The 16,963-nt window shown below is 42.6% G+C and overlaps 1 protein-coding gene across 1 annotated transcript in view; it reads left to right on the forward strand.

The window, feature by feature from the left end:
* The first annotated feature begins 2,948 nt into the window (after positions 1-2,948).
* Positions 2,949-16,963, forward strand: part of CDYL2 (chromodomain Y like 2) — a 56,471-nt gene continuing 42,456 nt past the window's right edge. Inside the window, exon 1 of the mRNA XM_053952906.1 lies at positions 2,949-3,308. Within this exon, the coding sequence (XP_053808881.1) occupies positions 3,285-3,308 (24 nt within the window). The 5' untranslated portion in view covers positions 2,949-3,284. The remainder of the gene's footprint in view (positions 3,309-16,963) is intronic.

Below are 16,963 nucleotides of genomic sequence, written 5' to 3' on the forward strand. Positions count from 1 at the left end.
ACCATTGAAAGGCAAATGAAATTGGAAAAGATGTATTCCCAGAAAATCTATTATCAGAAACCCTAAAAAATTACCATACATTTTAGCATTTCTATTTTTTACACAAGACTCAGAGGAACACCGCCTGCCCTGTCTAGTTACAATAAAGATCTGCTGGGCAAATGAAGGTCACTTGAATTTTTTAAAATTTAAAACTTTGTCTTTTGCTCACTCACAGGGAAATACACAAAAACCATAACCAACTTTTCCTGAGTTTGACAATCGTAAAAGTTCTCTTTATGCTCCTCACTATTGACTCACAAACCACCACATCCCAAGGGACTGTGCCCTCTGAAACGAGGAGTGAGTAATCAGGAAAAAGATGTTTCCCCTCTTCAAAGTATTCACTAAAGCATTCATCCTTTCAAACTTCCAAGCTACTGTTTGTTTGGGTTGTAAATCTCACAGCAACAATATTGACAATGTTACTGTAAACACTGTACAATGTAAATGAAATTGTCTAAAATATAGACCAGGTCATGGAGACTTCTTCCAATATGGCACAGGGTGAGTTGGTCTCATTTCATCTCTCTGGGAACACAGGAACAGCAAAGCCAGAAAGAGCAGTTTGATTATTAGACCTCTCTCAAAATAAAAGACTTCTACTCTTCTACAGCTTGGAAAGGGACTTTTTAAAATTCATTCAAGAGACCTTTGGAAAGGGTTGATACTATGAAAGAAACCAACAGTTTCAGAGAACAAAAATTTTAGTATGCTATCTGAAAAATTACTCACCAGCTCTGACTGCCATTTTGTTTACTGCTGTGGAAAGCTGCAAAATGTAGTTGTAATAAAGCAGACATTGAAAAGATATACCTACTTATTGATGGATATATTCTTATATTCGGCTCAGTGAGCTAATTTGCTACTGTAAACAATAAACATCACTTTACAATAAAATAAAATAATTCATTTATCAAGAAGAAACCATGGGGTGTGATTATTAAGTAATGCACTGCTTGGCAATTAAGTAGTATTGCTGCATTAATTATTGGAATTACTACACATGGGTAGTTTACAGTATTTCTTTATCTTTTCAACATTTTACTCTTCAAATACCAAATCCCAACAATCCAAATACTGCTGGCAAATTGGAAAGCAGAGGACAACTCTCCGCTTACCACAGTCAGGTAAAAAAATTAGTTTAATGTAAGCAGAATGTCTTGTCCTTAGGAGTCCAACATCATCACACACCTCTGTAGACCACAAAAACCATAAATGTCTTTGAGCTCCAAACTACCATTAGATAGTTTTTATTGAACTCTCAGTCAATACTAAACTGGTTAGCTGGCAAGTTCATAATCACCAGAGGTAATATTCACAGTTCAGGAGATGGGGTCAAGCAAGAGCTGGATGCACATGTGTGATTTCCTACTTTCACAATAAAAAGTGACAATGTTCAAAATACCCAATACTGATATTTTAAAAAGGAATCCTCTCAGCCAGAAGAGTCTTTGGCTTCACACCACTTGAACCATAGCAGGATTTTTGGTCATAAATAAAATTTTGGAAATAATTCAGTGCTCAATACAAGCGACTTTTATTAACCATTATCACATTCAATAACCCTCTCCAACCTGTGCTCTGAGCAGTGCCAATTCTCACATTCACATGGAAAATCAAGAAGGAAAAATGACAAACACAAGAAGATGGTTACAGGGAATGGCTGAAACTCAATAACAACTAGAGCTGGCTGGCTACACAGCCAAGGTGTGAAGAGCTGGTCAGAGCTCCTTCCTACCAATAAATAAAATACCGAGAGGACACTCAACACTTTACCTGGAGAAGCACATCCTCCACAGCCCGAAGCTGCAGGAACACGACGTGGTGCTCATCAGCCTCCACGGGGAGCAGCCCTTACCTTTTGGATGGCCCCGGCTTCCTACTCAGGGTTCTTTGCCGCTCCCCGGCTCCTGCCTCCCCTGGAGTCCATCACTGCTGCAAAATGCAGCTTCTGTCACCATGAGCTCGTTCCTCTTCACAGAATCACCAGTTCACAGCATCAGTCATAGTGGAAGGGATCCTAGCGGGTCATCTGGTCCAACCACCCTGCTCTAGGGTCATCCCAGAGCACATGGCACGGGATTGCGTCCAGACCGCTCTTGAAAATGTCCGGACTCGGTCACTCACGGCCGGGCTCCTGTGAGAGAAGCTCCTCGGGCTCTGCAGTGATGCGGCGAAGGCCGGCGAAGGCCGCTGGTCAGTGAAGGCGCAGCCCGGCTCACCCGGCATCACCTTCACACGTTCCCCATCTCTCAGGTAAGCACCGCGGGGACACCAGAGGCCATAGGGCGGCATTTTTCCTCCAAGAAACGACACGGACGGCTCTAAAGTGGCGATGGCCGATGGCTGCGCGTCGCCGAGCATCCCCCAGCCGCTTCAAAATTCCGGCCACCGCCTCCACGTGAAGAACAGGTGGCGGGACGCCGCTGGCTTTCATATCCCCGAGTGGGCTGGCGAACCTGCAAAATGGCTGGGGCACAGCGGGAGAGGCCCGGCGGGGAGCGGGGGCGAGAGGTGTCCCCGAGCCCCGCCGCGCTTCCCGGGCCGCCGCTCCTCGGGCGCTCCCGCCAGCTCGGCTCCCTCGGCGATGGCCATGGGCGGCGCGGCGGCCACGCGGCGCCGGGGGGGGCGGAAGGTGCCAGCAGGGCCGCCCGAGGCCCCGCGCCCGCCTCTCCCCGTGGTGACCTTGGGCGGGCGGCGCGGCCCTCCCCGCCGAGCGCCCGCTCCGGCACCCACTCCTCCCGCCCGCCCCTCTATTTCTTTCTTTTTTTTTTTTTTTTAATTATTATTTTTTTATTTATTTATTTTAGCCGCGGAAAGAGTTTGAGGCGGGGGGGGGGGGGGGGGGCGGAGGGAGGAGGAGGGAGAGGAGGCCGCCGTCAGAGCGGCCCGGGGACTTTCCCGGAGGGAGGGCGCGGGGGGACCCGTCCCAGTCCCGGTCCCCGCCCGGGGCGGGAGGCGGCGGCGGCGGGCGGGGTGTGAGGGGAGGGCGGGGGGCGCCGGCCCCGCCGCCGCGGGGGAGACGCGGCTCCCGGCGCTGTGCGCCCGAGCTGCTGCTGCTGCTGGTTACGCCAGCCCCGCCGCCTGCCTCTCCGCTCTCCTCGCCTCTGATTCTGCGCACAGCCAGCCCCAAAGCCTGTCATTCTGCAAAACACAGTTTACTCAACAGAGAGAGCGAGTGGGGGAGCGGGAGAGGTGGAAAGAGGGAGACGGCGCGGAGGAGCCCGGTCCCGCACCCCAGCATGGCTTCGGGGGACCTTTACGAGGTACCGGGGGCCGCGGGGCGGGCGGGCGGCGGGGGGGCGCCGGCCGGGGCGCCGCCGAGGGCAGCGGAGGCGCGTTCGGAGCCGCTCCGCCGAGCCCTCGTAGTTGCCGAAGAGCGGAGGAAATCGCCGAGGGAAGGGCTGGGGTGGGGGAAAAGGGCTGGCGTGTGTGCCCGGGGGGGGCAGGGAGGGATGGAGCGGCTCCCCTCCCTTCCCGCTGCCTCTCTCTTTCTCTTTCTCTCTCTACTTTCCATCGGGCTTGATCTTAGCAGGCCTTACAAGAGGGAAGGAGGAAGGAGTGAAGGAGAGCGAGAGTTAGCGGTAGGATGGGGAGGCGATCGCGGTGTGATGAGCCCGGAGAGTGGAGAAAGTCCAGGTAAAGTCATAGGCGCTCTGGACGTGCTGAATGTGCAGATTAGTGCGAAAAAATGCGCCTTAGCGCTGCCGGGAGGCGCAGGGATGGAGGCGGCTCTGCGCCCGCTGTGCAAAGTGCAGGAGCCGGCGCCAGGTTGCTTCACCTCCTGCCCGGGGTGCTGCGGGGGTGGCGGGGGCGGCGGCCGGGCCGGGCCCCGGCTCCCCGCGGGCCGCAAAGTTTGGCGGGGGCCCCGCTCCGGGCGGTCCGGGGTGCGAGGTGGGGCGGGCGGCGGCCCCCGGCCCCGCAGCCCGGCGTGCGCTGCCCCCCGGCCGCGGCGGCGGCGACAGCGGCGGGGCAGCATCGGGCGACGGCCGCCGGGTCGGGGGCAGGCAGGGAAAAAGGATCTGGCGGGCAGTGGGCGAGACCCACCCGAATTTTGACCTCCGGTACCCAGTTCCAATGCCCCAACTGAGAACGAGTCTAGCCACTCTTGCCACGCCAGAGAAGAAGAAGGGAGAAAGCTGAAATGAAAAATAAGACAGACTGGACATGGGTGTTTGAAATATCCAGTTCCAGTGAGTGGAACCAGGGTGGAAGTGTTAAAAACACCAAAAATGACTGGATGTCCTGCGCTTCTTGGTCTGGAGCACCTCCTCAGGCTCCACATTTCCTGGTGAAATGGCCGTTTGCATTGAGGTTCTCTGGAGTGCACAATTTAAGAGCTAGGACAGAAAACATCACCTTCCAGTTGGAGCTGTGTGCCAGTGATGGGTACTGCTCAACCATGAGGGTGTGCTTGGGTGTGGAACTGCTGCTGTGGTTGGTTGGACATGGTTGGACTTATTCTCCGTTTGATGATCTTGATGATCAGCTGTAGGGTCTTAAGTGCAAGTGCAGAATCTGACAGGTTTCACATAGACAGTTTTCACTTTGTCGTTGTCTTTCAAAGTCTTTAGCAGAGGTCACAGCTAAGGGATGACATTGCTCTATTACGATGGTATTTTACCGTGTGTGACACAAACCTCCTCTGAAGTGAACAGCACTTAAACTCTCCTACGTGGTGTTAAATTATCGGAAGTACATGATGATCTGAATAGTGTCATTGACCTTCCCCCCCCATTTTGCAGTATCTGCCATTTTTAACTTCGTAATTTTAAGGATATTATATGTCAGCTGTATTGCTGTTGTGACTCCAAAATAGCCAGTGGGAGTTCTAATTAACAACTTTGACCCAAAAAAGTTAGTGATACAATTTTAGGATTAGTAGTTTCTGGGATGCATAGAAGACCTTTGCCTGGTGTTGTCTGAGTTCTCTTTAGACGTTTGGATTAGTTCTAGAAAGAAATAAAGCTAGTATATCTTAGGCTAATGGTAGCCTTGCTGGTTTAGCTCTGACTCATCATTAAAAAATTTTGCTGTTTTATGATCCTTGTGTTGCAAGACGATGACGTTTGGTAGCTGGATGTGGGCAGTGTCACCGTGTGACATCCAAGTGAGGTTGCTCGAGTGGTCACCTGGTGTGTTCTGTGAGGGAGCAGACCAACAGCCCAGTTTGCAGGCAATGCTAGGCCCAGTCTCTTTGCAGGCATTTGCATGGAGGAATGAATTTTTGGTAGTGTGGTTCAAAGCCTCTGAATCACTTCCTTTCTTTGTTACTCCACTTGAAATACTTTTGCTTATCATTGTACAATATGGAAGAATTGTCTCCACCAGAACAGGTAGGTGGAAGAAGTGTGGCTGTTCCTTTTTTGTTGTGTGAGGTGTTTGGAAAATGACCTCAACTGGTCACAGTGTAAAATCTTCATCTACATGTTGGACATGTCGCAAAAATATGTGCAGGGCTTCAGTTATCAATCTATTTGCATTTTGCATCTTCACTGGGAAGTTCTCCATGACAGAGGTCAGAAGAAATGTCTAGAAAGCTGAAGAGTTTGTATGTCTAATAGGTAGCAACTGTGTAGATGGTAGGGGCTTCATTTAAAAGATGCCTCCATTTTGCCTCCCTTCTTTTTCCCCTTCCCAAAAAGCAGCTGCATCCAGGGGATTTATTAGAAAGAAGTTCTTAGAGCTTGGATGTCCCACACCAGTTTGCAAATGAGATGAAATGCTTTGTGCCCTCAGAGCAGTCCAAATTCTTGAACAAGTAAAATGTTATCACAAGATAACCATTAAACAGTTTCAGGATTTTACCTTGAAATAATTTGGGACTGTGGGTGTAAATAAACAATTTGGATCTTATGGTGACATTCCAAATGTATAATGCACTCCTGATTCCCCTTTCAATCATTAGTAATATCCAAATCCTTTAAGGATTCTTACTGAACTTCATCAAGTAAGACCAATAATAACTCTGCAATTGGAGAATATAATACTGGCTGAAAAAATGATTTTTAAGGCCAATCACAACATAGAAGCCCTGATAAAGCACATGGAAAAGTGCAGTGTGTATATTGCCTGTATGAACTCATCATACTTTGGTGGTACCCAAGAAACTTTTATAAATTTTGAAGTTTTGGAAATAGATGTGCATATTTATCCTGTCAGTTCTTTCATTTTCTACTGTCATGTCATTTTAAAAGGCTTTTCAACCTTTTAAACTTAAAGATAAATTCAATTACTGCCTTTATATTGAAGCAAAATAAGATCACAGACAAAATAACCTCAGTGTTTGGTTAGGTAGGTACCATTTTCCAGTTAGAAATGGCTTTTAATAATCTGTAATGCCTCCTATTATATTTAGGTTAGGAGTGTGAAACAGGCACTGATTTATTCTAGAAGCAAAAGAACACCCATTAGGAGTTCTGTGTTTCCTGGTAGTCAGTTCTAGACCTGTGTGGCAGAACCAAGACACTTCACAGCTAAAGATAATGATTCAATTATATGGTAAAATATAGGTGTTCATTTTGATGTTTTAAAGTACATTTTTTTTCCTTTACCAGTAAAGAATGTTGTGTATGTTTTAGTGTAATTCTCAGGCTATATGAAATACTGGTTTGGCTTTGCTTGACTTTCATGTGCTTATGATTTCAAGCTTTTATGAGTGGGTGAAAGTGTCATGGAATATTCCCTTTTTTTTTTTTTCCTTGCTTTTCCTCTTAAGAGGTAACCTGTTAAATATTAAAGACCTATGGTGCATGTTTCCTTAGAAATAATAATCTGAAAATAAAGGACTGACAAAAAGGGTCTTCAGAGTAGCCTTCAGTAAGGCTGCCCTGGTTTGCCTTGTGTTTTACAGTACACTGTTGGATGCATTGACAGGAAATACTCATTCATTTCGGCAACAGACAGAAAGGGAAATGTATTTACTTTTAAATACCAACTTTCTTGATTTCACATTAAAATTTTCAGTAACTTGAAGTAACATTTTTAATTTTTCATGTACAGTTCCGTGTATATTACCTGAATGCAGACAGTTATCTCACAGACTCTGCTATTTTAAGTCAGTGAGATGTCTGTAGAGGGCAAAAGAAATCCTAACTTTTTTTTTCCAAGCCCGGAGTATCCTTTCTACTGTAGTAATAAACCTCCTTTGCTGATGAATATGTGAACCAGTTATCAGTGTGACGAGATGCTCTTTAATCGCATCTCAATGCTTTTTTTTATTTAATATTTTGGGGAAGTGGTATGCAATGAACACCATTAGACTTTCAGGTGTGATGAAGTTGAAATCTAAAGTGGTAATTTACCATTGTGTCAGATTGCATTACACCTTTGATAAGTGATCTAAAGATTACAGCCAGTTCTCTGAAGGGGACTTAACATGTACACATTTCTGGATCACAGTAATAAAACCAGTCTTTAAAGCTCAATAGTTATTGCATTAAAGGGAAGAAATGACATTTTTAAAAATGGCATCTTCTCACTGAAATGATGCAATGTCCGTGGCTAGGAGCATGTCCACCACAGTGGCACATTTCAATTCAATCTTGGTCTGTTTAATCAGCAGTGTAAGAATGAGCTGCAGTTTATTTCAGCTCACATGATCCACTAGAAAGATAACATACTTCCAGATAATTGCAACATTTCCCATTTGTACCTGCACTCAGGTACCAGCAAAGTCAAAACTTGAAGATAATAATGGTACTGTTGGGGCTGCTGAATCCCTATGACATGTGGAGACATGCAGATGGGAGAGAACAGGGTTGAACTTTTGGATGCAAGGTTTGGCTTGAGATGCAGGCTTTAGAAAATCATCTTTGCTTTACAAGGAAATGCAAGTTTTTGAGTGTTGTGCTTTCCATCTTGCATCTCTTTCAATGGAGTCATTTTTCAGCAGAGATAAAAACCTGCTTATTGAACTGAAAAGCAGAAATCTATTTTCTAATTATTTCACGTGTATTTTCTAAGACAGAGGTGACTTGGAAGAAGATGGTATATTTTAGTAAAGGTTATTATTTCTGAAATCAACTTCTGTATTGATACAACTGCTCTGTGGTGAAGGAATAGGATTTACTTCACAAGCAGGAAACAGTGCTTTGAAGTGGAATTTAGGAATATAGAACAGGTAAGCACCCACTCCTGTACACTGGCAAACTGTGGATACAATGCTGATTTCAGTAATACTGAGCTGGCACTCATAAGCTGTAAGATTTAGTTGTCTGTAAGTAACATCTTTTCAATTTTTTTAGTGCAAAAGCTTTACTAACAACTATTTTGAAGAATCAGCTATTTATCAATACATTATCACTGATCTGTTCTCAAAATCAGTGTTTAGAAGACAACTGTCCTCAAAATCAAATAACCTCCAAGCAGTATTAACGTCAGTAGGTAGAAATCCAGAAGATTTGTTGCCTAATGAAAGTTTTCAGGACTCTGTTCCAAATGTGGTGTGATTTGCAGTGCAGACTGTATTCCTCAGTCCTATACTGGCCAATCATCTGAGGTATAAATTGAGGTATAAAGACAGTAACAAAGAGTTAACCAGAGCTCCCCTCTGCCCACGCCATGGGACTTCTCTAAATTAAAGTTACTGAGCAAGGTTCAAAAGCAGACCTGGATAACTCTGGCAATATTCATTGTCTTACTAAGAAATTCCAATTTAGAGCTGCATATGGAACATTGCAATGGCCGTGAGTGTCTTGTTTACCTACATCATCACTGTACCACAAGCCAAACTTCCTCATTACATTGTAAACTGCTGAGCATATTTTGGGACACCCAAAACCAATTGATTTCTTGTTACAATCTTGATAAAGCCTTTTATCTGGCTCAAGTGTAGCTTGTTTCAAGGTACAAGTCTTAAGTGTGCTGCTGCTTGGGAGGGACACTGAAATGCACCCTTGTCACTCTTAAAAGCATGAACATTTGATGTGAAGGTACCACCAAAGCCACTGAACTGAACTGACTTCCTTCCCTTCAGTGCCCATAAAAATCCAAAGCTTAAAATTGCATCATTTCTTGTAACACTTCCTGAATGACAAATATAGTGCTTTATATTGGGCTGGTCTTTGATTGAATATTAAAATCCAGCAATAAACTCACTGCTTAGTAATTGCTTCTGAAAGTTAAAATACTTTGAGAGAGACAGCTCAAATAATGGCAAAATTTAAATGTGGTCTAATATTGAAGGAAATGGGCTAATTATGTTTTTTTTAATCAATGGAGTGATTGTGATGGCCAGCTACGTTGTAAATAGCATTTCTTTGTCCATTCATTTGACTTCTAGCATTAGTACAGTTTCTTGGCTCTGTACATTTTCATCAGTGCAATCTCTTTTTGTTGTTCCTTCTTATCCATATATTTTTCAGATCATTTTTGCAGCACATTTTATGGCACTGGCATCCTGACACTGGCAAAAAAAATATTAAATAGTTAACTGTTTCTTGCATGCAAACTATTAGAACAATATCATTAAAATCAAATGTTTGTAATGTACATTTATGCAAATACAAATATTTTGGTTTTGACAAAAGGAAATTCATCCTTTCTGCCTGTGAATTACAGAGTCACACTCTTTGTTTACTATTAAAACTTTACATTGGTAATATTGCAACACTAAAAGGAAATACACTTCCGTCTGTTTTACTCTATTGCACAGAGCAAATGTAGATTACAGTACTATTTCAGTACTATCTCATTACAAGTCCTGATATAAAATATTGCTGCAAATCTATTAGGTCTCTAAAGATTTTCACAAGAAATTGATATGATTGACCTGTGTAAAAAAATGGTTCATCTCATGCCTCACCAAAAAGAGGAATTAGGCTGACTCTTACAAAATGGTAAAAGGTAGTATGAGCAGGAGACTACAACAGAACACTGAAACAGAACCATCATTTAAAACATCTGTCAGAAAGACACTTCTGTCTGAAAATAGCAGTTCCCCTACTTGGGCTTTCTCAGATGTCTCACAGAGCACCCACAAAACTTGCACCCCATTCCTTCAGAGGAGCAAACCAGAAACAATGAGGATATTTTCTTCCTTCAGGTTCTTCAATGCATTTATTTAGATTTTGTTGGGGTTTGGTGAAATCATCTTACATTAATCACTTATATATGCTCATAACAAATGGATTAAGAAGGACTACACAGTACTAAGTCTGAGAGCCATTGCATGCAGATTAGTAGCCACTGTCAAAAGAAATAGAATTAGCAGAGACATGTGAACATGTCTTTGTTTGGACAAGAGGTAACATTTTTATACGACATCTCACACATCCTAGGGTCAATATTTAGAGAATTACTCTGGATGGTGTAAAGGGTTCTTCAAGAAACCTTTTTGTAAGATCCCACAGGAGCAGCTGGTAACAAAACCAAACTATGGTCCAGAAGGTTTGATCATCTCTTAGACCACCTGGTTTACAGAGAGGTGTCTATGAATAGAGGTTTCAGACACTGGTATTGAGACCTGTGTTGTATAACAGAGCCATCAATTTCTTGAAAATAATCACATTTACTCCTGATAATTTATAGATTATTATTATTATAATTGTCAAGACAAAAGTTGGCAGTGAAGAGCTGAATGACAGCAACTGAAATTCAGTGCTTACAAATGCAAGCTAATGATCAAAGGAAAAATAATCCTGACTATGCATGCATAAAAATGAGCCCTGAAGAAGATGTTACTATTCTGGTGAAATCTTGCAATCATTGTGGAAGGTTTCTGGGGGTGTCCATGTTAGTATGTTAATTTGTTAGTATTTTACTTTGGATCACATGCATGCTTTTGAAGTGAATCTCCCTATGATCCCCAGTTACCACACCTCTGCTTGCATCACAGCACTGTCTTGGAGAGCAGTGACCACACTCCCTTCCAATGAAACCAAACCAGAAAATGTGTTTCAGCTCCTAAAGAGTGTCCAGTCCATGGGATCAGACTTCTGGCAAACACAAGTTTACATGTTATTAAAAAAGCAATTGAGAATGAAAGAGAAGACGATCATCCTTGTGTCCCTGTGGAACATGGTGCTTCCACCTCTGCAGTAGTGCACCCACTGCCAGGAGACACAGAAGTGGTGCAGAGAAGGCACATCAGGGTGTTGCAGGGGATGGAGTGGCTGTCAGTGAAATGACACCTTATGAAAACTTTCTGGCTGGGTAAAGAAGTGATAGGATGGTATAGAAAAGACAGATGGGGGATGTTCAGTTAAGTCAGAGATGAATGCTGTTTCTCATTGCACAAGAAAAGATATGCAAGCAAAGGTAATAATTAGGCAAGTGATGGAGACAAGGGAAGTACTTTACAATATTTAAATCTTAAAACTCTTTGCCATGGGATGTTGTGGAAATCAGAATTGTAAATGGTTTCAAAGAATGGTAAAACAGGTTCTTGGCAGATTGATCCCTTTATACTTTTCAGCACAAACCAATCTTTAAACTGCTAATCATGAGAAGCTGTGAGGGCAGAGCAAGGGCAGCACTTACTCTATAGATGCTGTTTCCTAAGCATCCAATACTAATTTCTGTTTGAATATACAACACATTGAGCTAAGTGGACCTTTAGTCTGACCTCATATAGCAGTTCTTAGTTTTGTACTTACTACAGTCATTAAACAAACATAGTTATTGACTAAGGTGTTGATATGGTCTGCAGAGATCACAAACACACTTGCCTTAGAAGCTGTATCCCAGTATTCTAATTTCTACACCTTCTGAATTAATATCTTTGCAAAGCAAAGGACAAAACAGAATAGTGGGCTTGGTTTCTGCTTTAGAGCCCTCACAGTCTAGATTTAGAATCATAGGATCATTACGTTTGGAAAAGTCTTCGAAGACCATTGAGTCCAACCATTAACCCAGCACCACCATCTTCACTGCTGAGTCGTGGCCCCAAGTGCCACATCCACCTGCCTTTTGAACACTGCAAGGATGGTGATTCCACCACTGCCCAGGGCAGCCTATTCCAGACTTCTAATAAGTTGCAGTGTGTGGTACAAGCAAACAAAAGGCTAGAAAAAGAGAGGAGGTGATTAAGTAACATTGAATCAAACTCCTGAAATAAAAATGAAGTTTTGGCTCCTTGTTGTAGCTCTTCTTAATAACTGGGACTAAGGGGTTAAAGATAAACTAGAAAACTTTCCAGTAAATGCATGGCATGAGGCAAATGACTGAGTCAATGTTACTGGAAAGTTATATTAATGGAATAATATGTTTTTGATGAACAAAACAAGGTTTCTCCTACGAGAAAAGCATTTCAGCATCTAAAAGGGTTTATCCACAGCTTTTCCACATTTATGGTTTTGGATTGGATTCATAGACTTCCTTAATACTGTACAGAATTGCCAGTCTGCCTTACCTGAATATACATCAAAAATCCACTAACTTTTAATTAACTTTTAATAAACCCACAAAGTGGTTGTTCTGTTGTTAGGGGTTTTTTTTCCAAGAAATGGTGATTACTAATACATGGATATATAAACAGTCTCATTTCTAACTGACCAGCCTGACCTGTCAAATTCTTTCACACATATACAATGAACTTTTTTGTGACATCACTTGGCAGTCACTCCAACAAAAGAAAGAGCGTTGCTCATGTATCTTATTATTCTTAGTAATATGAGAGATCTAAAAATAAAGTGCATGATCTAAAAATCATTGCATGATTTTTTAAAAGACGACTTTGTAAAATTTGTTTAACTCTACTAATGGACTTGCCTTTAAATCTTACACAGTTGAAATTTGCTCTCAAATTTTTCTTTTTTTGGGGAAGGGAGAATTTTGCAAAATATGAAATTACATTAATACACCTAATGAATTTGTCTTCCAGAAATCTTTTGTGATAAGTTTCAGGTATTTTAGCATATGAAATATGACAGGAAAGGTGCTGGAGAAATGCTGAGAAGTAGGGTTCACATGGAAGGGAAAGGCACTGTAATTATTACAGGGCTTGTAAATGGGTTCTGAGAGAAACTGCAAAGATGTTGATCACAAAGTCTTTTGGTGATTAATGTAAGGGAGGAATGGCAGACTGCAGTGCAAATGGGAATGCAGGAATTTAGGATGACAGCACAGAAGACCTTCATTGATGAGAAGTGACTGAATATATCTACATAAGCAGAAGAAGTAGCAAACTTTTAGGTTCAGCAATGGTGCAACATAGCAGCAAAGTTTCAAATTAAATAGGAATGTGACTCACATATTAAAAGCTATACGGGGAGGAGGAGGGAAACTTTAGATCCCAAACTAAGTACCAGGAATTAGAGGGAAAACTACATTTATGTTCAAAAATGATTTCACGTGATTTCAGGGGAAATAACCTGAAAGTTCATGAAGGAATGATAAATACTGGCTGAGGAGGGACAAGAACTTTGTGATTTGTCTGCAGTAACTGGAAACAAGAGTTTGTAATAGAGTCCAGGTGCATAAACTCAAGCTTTCCACAATCTGAAAATTGGGAAAGTTGAGAAAAAACTTGCACTATTGTGTTCAGTAAATATTAGCACTGGTTCATCATTTTCTACTGTGCTGACAAGTCAGAACCAATGTACTGTGCTACAACAGTCAGAAAAGGACATGGTAAAGATGATGAAGAACTCGACAGTGTTGTTTTCATGTGGTCACTATTACAGACTTTATGCTACTGTTTGCTGCAGATTAATACATGGCGGTATGCAGTGTTTGTACAGTCAGCAAAATACATCATGGTATGGAAACAGTGATAAAAGTAACAGGAAATTGAAAGAAACAATGAAAAAGAAATTATTTCTGGGGGTGTGTTTTTGTGTGTGGTTTTTAGGGTATTTTGCTTGTTTCATTTTTTACGGTGGAAATGCAAAATGGCCACTTTTCTGTCTTTGTGTGTAAAAACAATGTGAGACAGGCAATTAAATAGACAGGCAGTTCAGATAGCAAAATTCAGTAAGACCGGCTGTTCCTCTAACTTACCTTTATGGTCTTTATGTCTTATGTGCAGTAGAAGCCCTAATCATCTGTGCATTGATGATACACAGAAGGTATAACGGAAACACCAGAGAAAGTTGATAATCTGTGCTTGATAATCTGTTTTTACATATACCAATGAAATAGCTTCTCTTTCCCCCTACACACACAGAAACCCTCAGGTTTCTTAAGAAAAGGATGAGGCCCTTGGCCAGCTTTTACGGCCTTCCCAATGCTGCATTTATTTGCCTCTTGGTGTCAAGAATGGTGATTGTCAATTAACTGTGGGAAATGTGGGTCTCTCAGAGGAAAATATTTGAGTGCTGAGCAACACCTTCAGAGCCCGCATGATTTGGATCAGCTCCTTCCTCTACTTTTTGCTGGTTTAGGACCCTCTGCAGCATTCTGCACACAATAGTGATGTGTTAGTGCTTTTAGGGAAGCTGAAGTATAAATACAGCATCAGAATACACAGCAAGCAGGCTGCCTGTGTGGCCTGATGGAACTCAGGAGCATCAGAGAGCTGTGCTCCTCCCCTGTCCTCACTCAGCATTTGGAGGCCATTGGAAGGAGACTTTTCACCGGCAGCAAATGACTTCCATTGCCTTTCCCATGCACTTGCATCTGATGATGGGTTAAAGCAGGAGTGCCACGGTGGCATTGTCATCTCTCCCTGCTGACTAAGGCCTGTGTGAACAGTCTGTTGTATGGCATTTATCAAATGGATCAAGATAATAAAAATTACAAGCTCCAAGGGAGATGCCCCTTTTTTTTCATTGTATACATCCCAAGCTTTGCATTATTATTCTCATCAATCTTTTGTTACACTGAGAATGTGCTTTCATTGAAGAGCAGCATGGCTCAACATGTGGACTACCAGTTGTAGTTCATAATCTCCTATGAGCTGCCTCTTGCTGCCTCAGGAAGCATTTAAAAATTGCCAGAATTGATAGAAGACTGTTCTTTCTCCCAGCTGAATAGCATCTCCCCAGCTTTATCATGGGCACCACAAAGGATGACAGATCTTTTTCCTGCATTGTTTCACCATCCTGTGCTTTGGCTTTCTGACATGACATCACTTTCAGCATTTCTAGTGAGTGCCTCTCGGAAGCATATCAGGTATTGCAGTGGCACAGGGTGACCACTTACTGACAAGCTGCTGTGGGCTGTGATTCAAATTGTTCTGCAGCTGTGCTGCTGTTAGTTTTTGTGCTCCATCCACTCATGTCAAACACCACTGACAACCTGCTCTGTTTAGAAGAAAGGCAGGTCTCCGTTTAACATGAACTGAACCTTCTATTTGTACCATGAATGATGCAATTTCTTTCCCTGCTATTAACTGCTACTCTTGTAGCCTATTTAGTTTACGGGGGAAAAAAGGTCTTGTTTACTGATCAATAAGAGATTGAGTTTACATATAGTTTTTATTTTGGATATGCAGTTTGCATTGCTGATATATCTTAGCTTACACAACCCTTGATTTTCTGCAGTCCATTTGAAGATATGTGTCCAAAGGACAGTGGACAAACCAAGGACAATATTCTTTTAAGTTTTTTTTATCCCCAAGCCACAAGGCAGAATTCCTTTAGTTAACTGAAATAAATTCTGCTTTAATGTAACACTTTTCTAAGATGTCCAGTTCCCCTTATTAATTCTAGGATTTTGTGGAGCTCAGAACAGCTTTAACAGAACCTTTCCCAAACATCTTTCTTACTTCATGTCCATCTGCCATTTCTCCTGTTACCACCAAAAGGCAGCCATTCCACGATAACAAGCATCTTAAAAGTTGCAGTGTAATGGCAGTTGATCTTTCCAAGAGCTGGGTTAGACACCGAGGATGTTGTTTAGTAGTGAGAAATCACCAAGTTATATTTTGGATGTACATTTAAATGCATACACTTTCTCAGGCATTGAGGGGATATCTGGGGATTGCCTACAGATATTTACTAGTTGATATATCACTTACTCAAGATTTGGAAAGTACTTGAGAAGTAAGCCTCAGGGTTAGCAGAGGAGCTGTGTGATAAGCCTTAGATCTCACAGAAGAACTGATAGCAAGACCTACCTTTTCATTCCCCCTCTGATTATACGGTGGTGCAGTACGGCTTCGCAGAGACACGTACAGCCTAACTGAGGGAGGCAGAGGATGAACCAAGGCTGGTTTACAGCAAGTTTTGCGGCTTTTTTTTCTTTTGAAGTGACTAGTCTGTAGCTCCATTTCTGAGAAGGTTACTTGAACCTGTGACTCAAACAGAGACATTTCTGAACGGGGTAAACCGGTGGCTGCAGCACTTGTGGGACAGAAACTGCTGAGTGCTCAGAGCACGTTCCCCTCTGCAAACATGGTGGCAGCTGCTTTCGATCTGTGGCTTCTCACTGCTATTGTGTGAGGGAATCACACTCCGAGTTTCAAGAGCCACAACAGAGAGTAAGTAAAGCTGTGGCTCATCTAGGACTGGGTGTTATTTTAATGAGCTTAATAAATCCTATATAGGACTGAACATATCTTTGGAGTTTTCAGTCCTACAAAGCAGTGCTGTCAGTCTGACTTTTGAGCCTTGTACACTGCAGAGCTCTGAAAAACTGCACCAGTTCTACGCTGCACCAATTTCAGCAACATCAGCAACCCCAGTGGAAGTAGCTCACCCACTTTAGCAGCTGTTCTCAGCATCAAGTTGATCAGACATTGTACTGCAGAGGGTTTCCACTGCCACAGCTCACCGTGGTCACAGACACTCACTGAAGTCCAGGAGGTCCACACTCACTTGGAAACAAAATTATTTGCTTTGTGCAAGAAGTACAGAAGATGAGTTGGGATTTTGTTAACCAAACTCATCACATTATTAAAGCTGAACTGTTCATGAAAATGTTATTATTGCTCTTGTAAAGCATGAATGGCAAGGATTCATTCCATGTATGGATACTGACCTTCAAAGGGAAAAATTCATTGCAGCAGCATTTATCTCACTTTTGGCAAAGCTGGGTG

This window comes from Vidua chalybeata, chromosome 11 (assembly GCF_026979565.1).
Source record: "Vidua chalybeata isolate OUT-0048 chromosome 11, bVidCha1 merged haplotype, whole genome shotgun sequence".
NCBI lineage: Eukaryota > Metazoa > Chordata > Aves > Passeriformes > Viduidae > Vidua > Vidua chalybeata.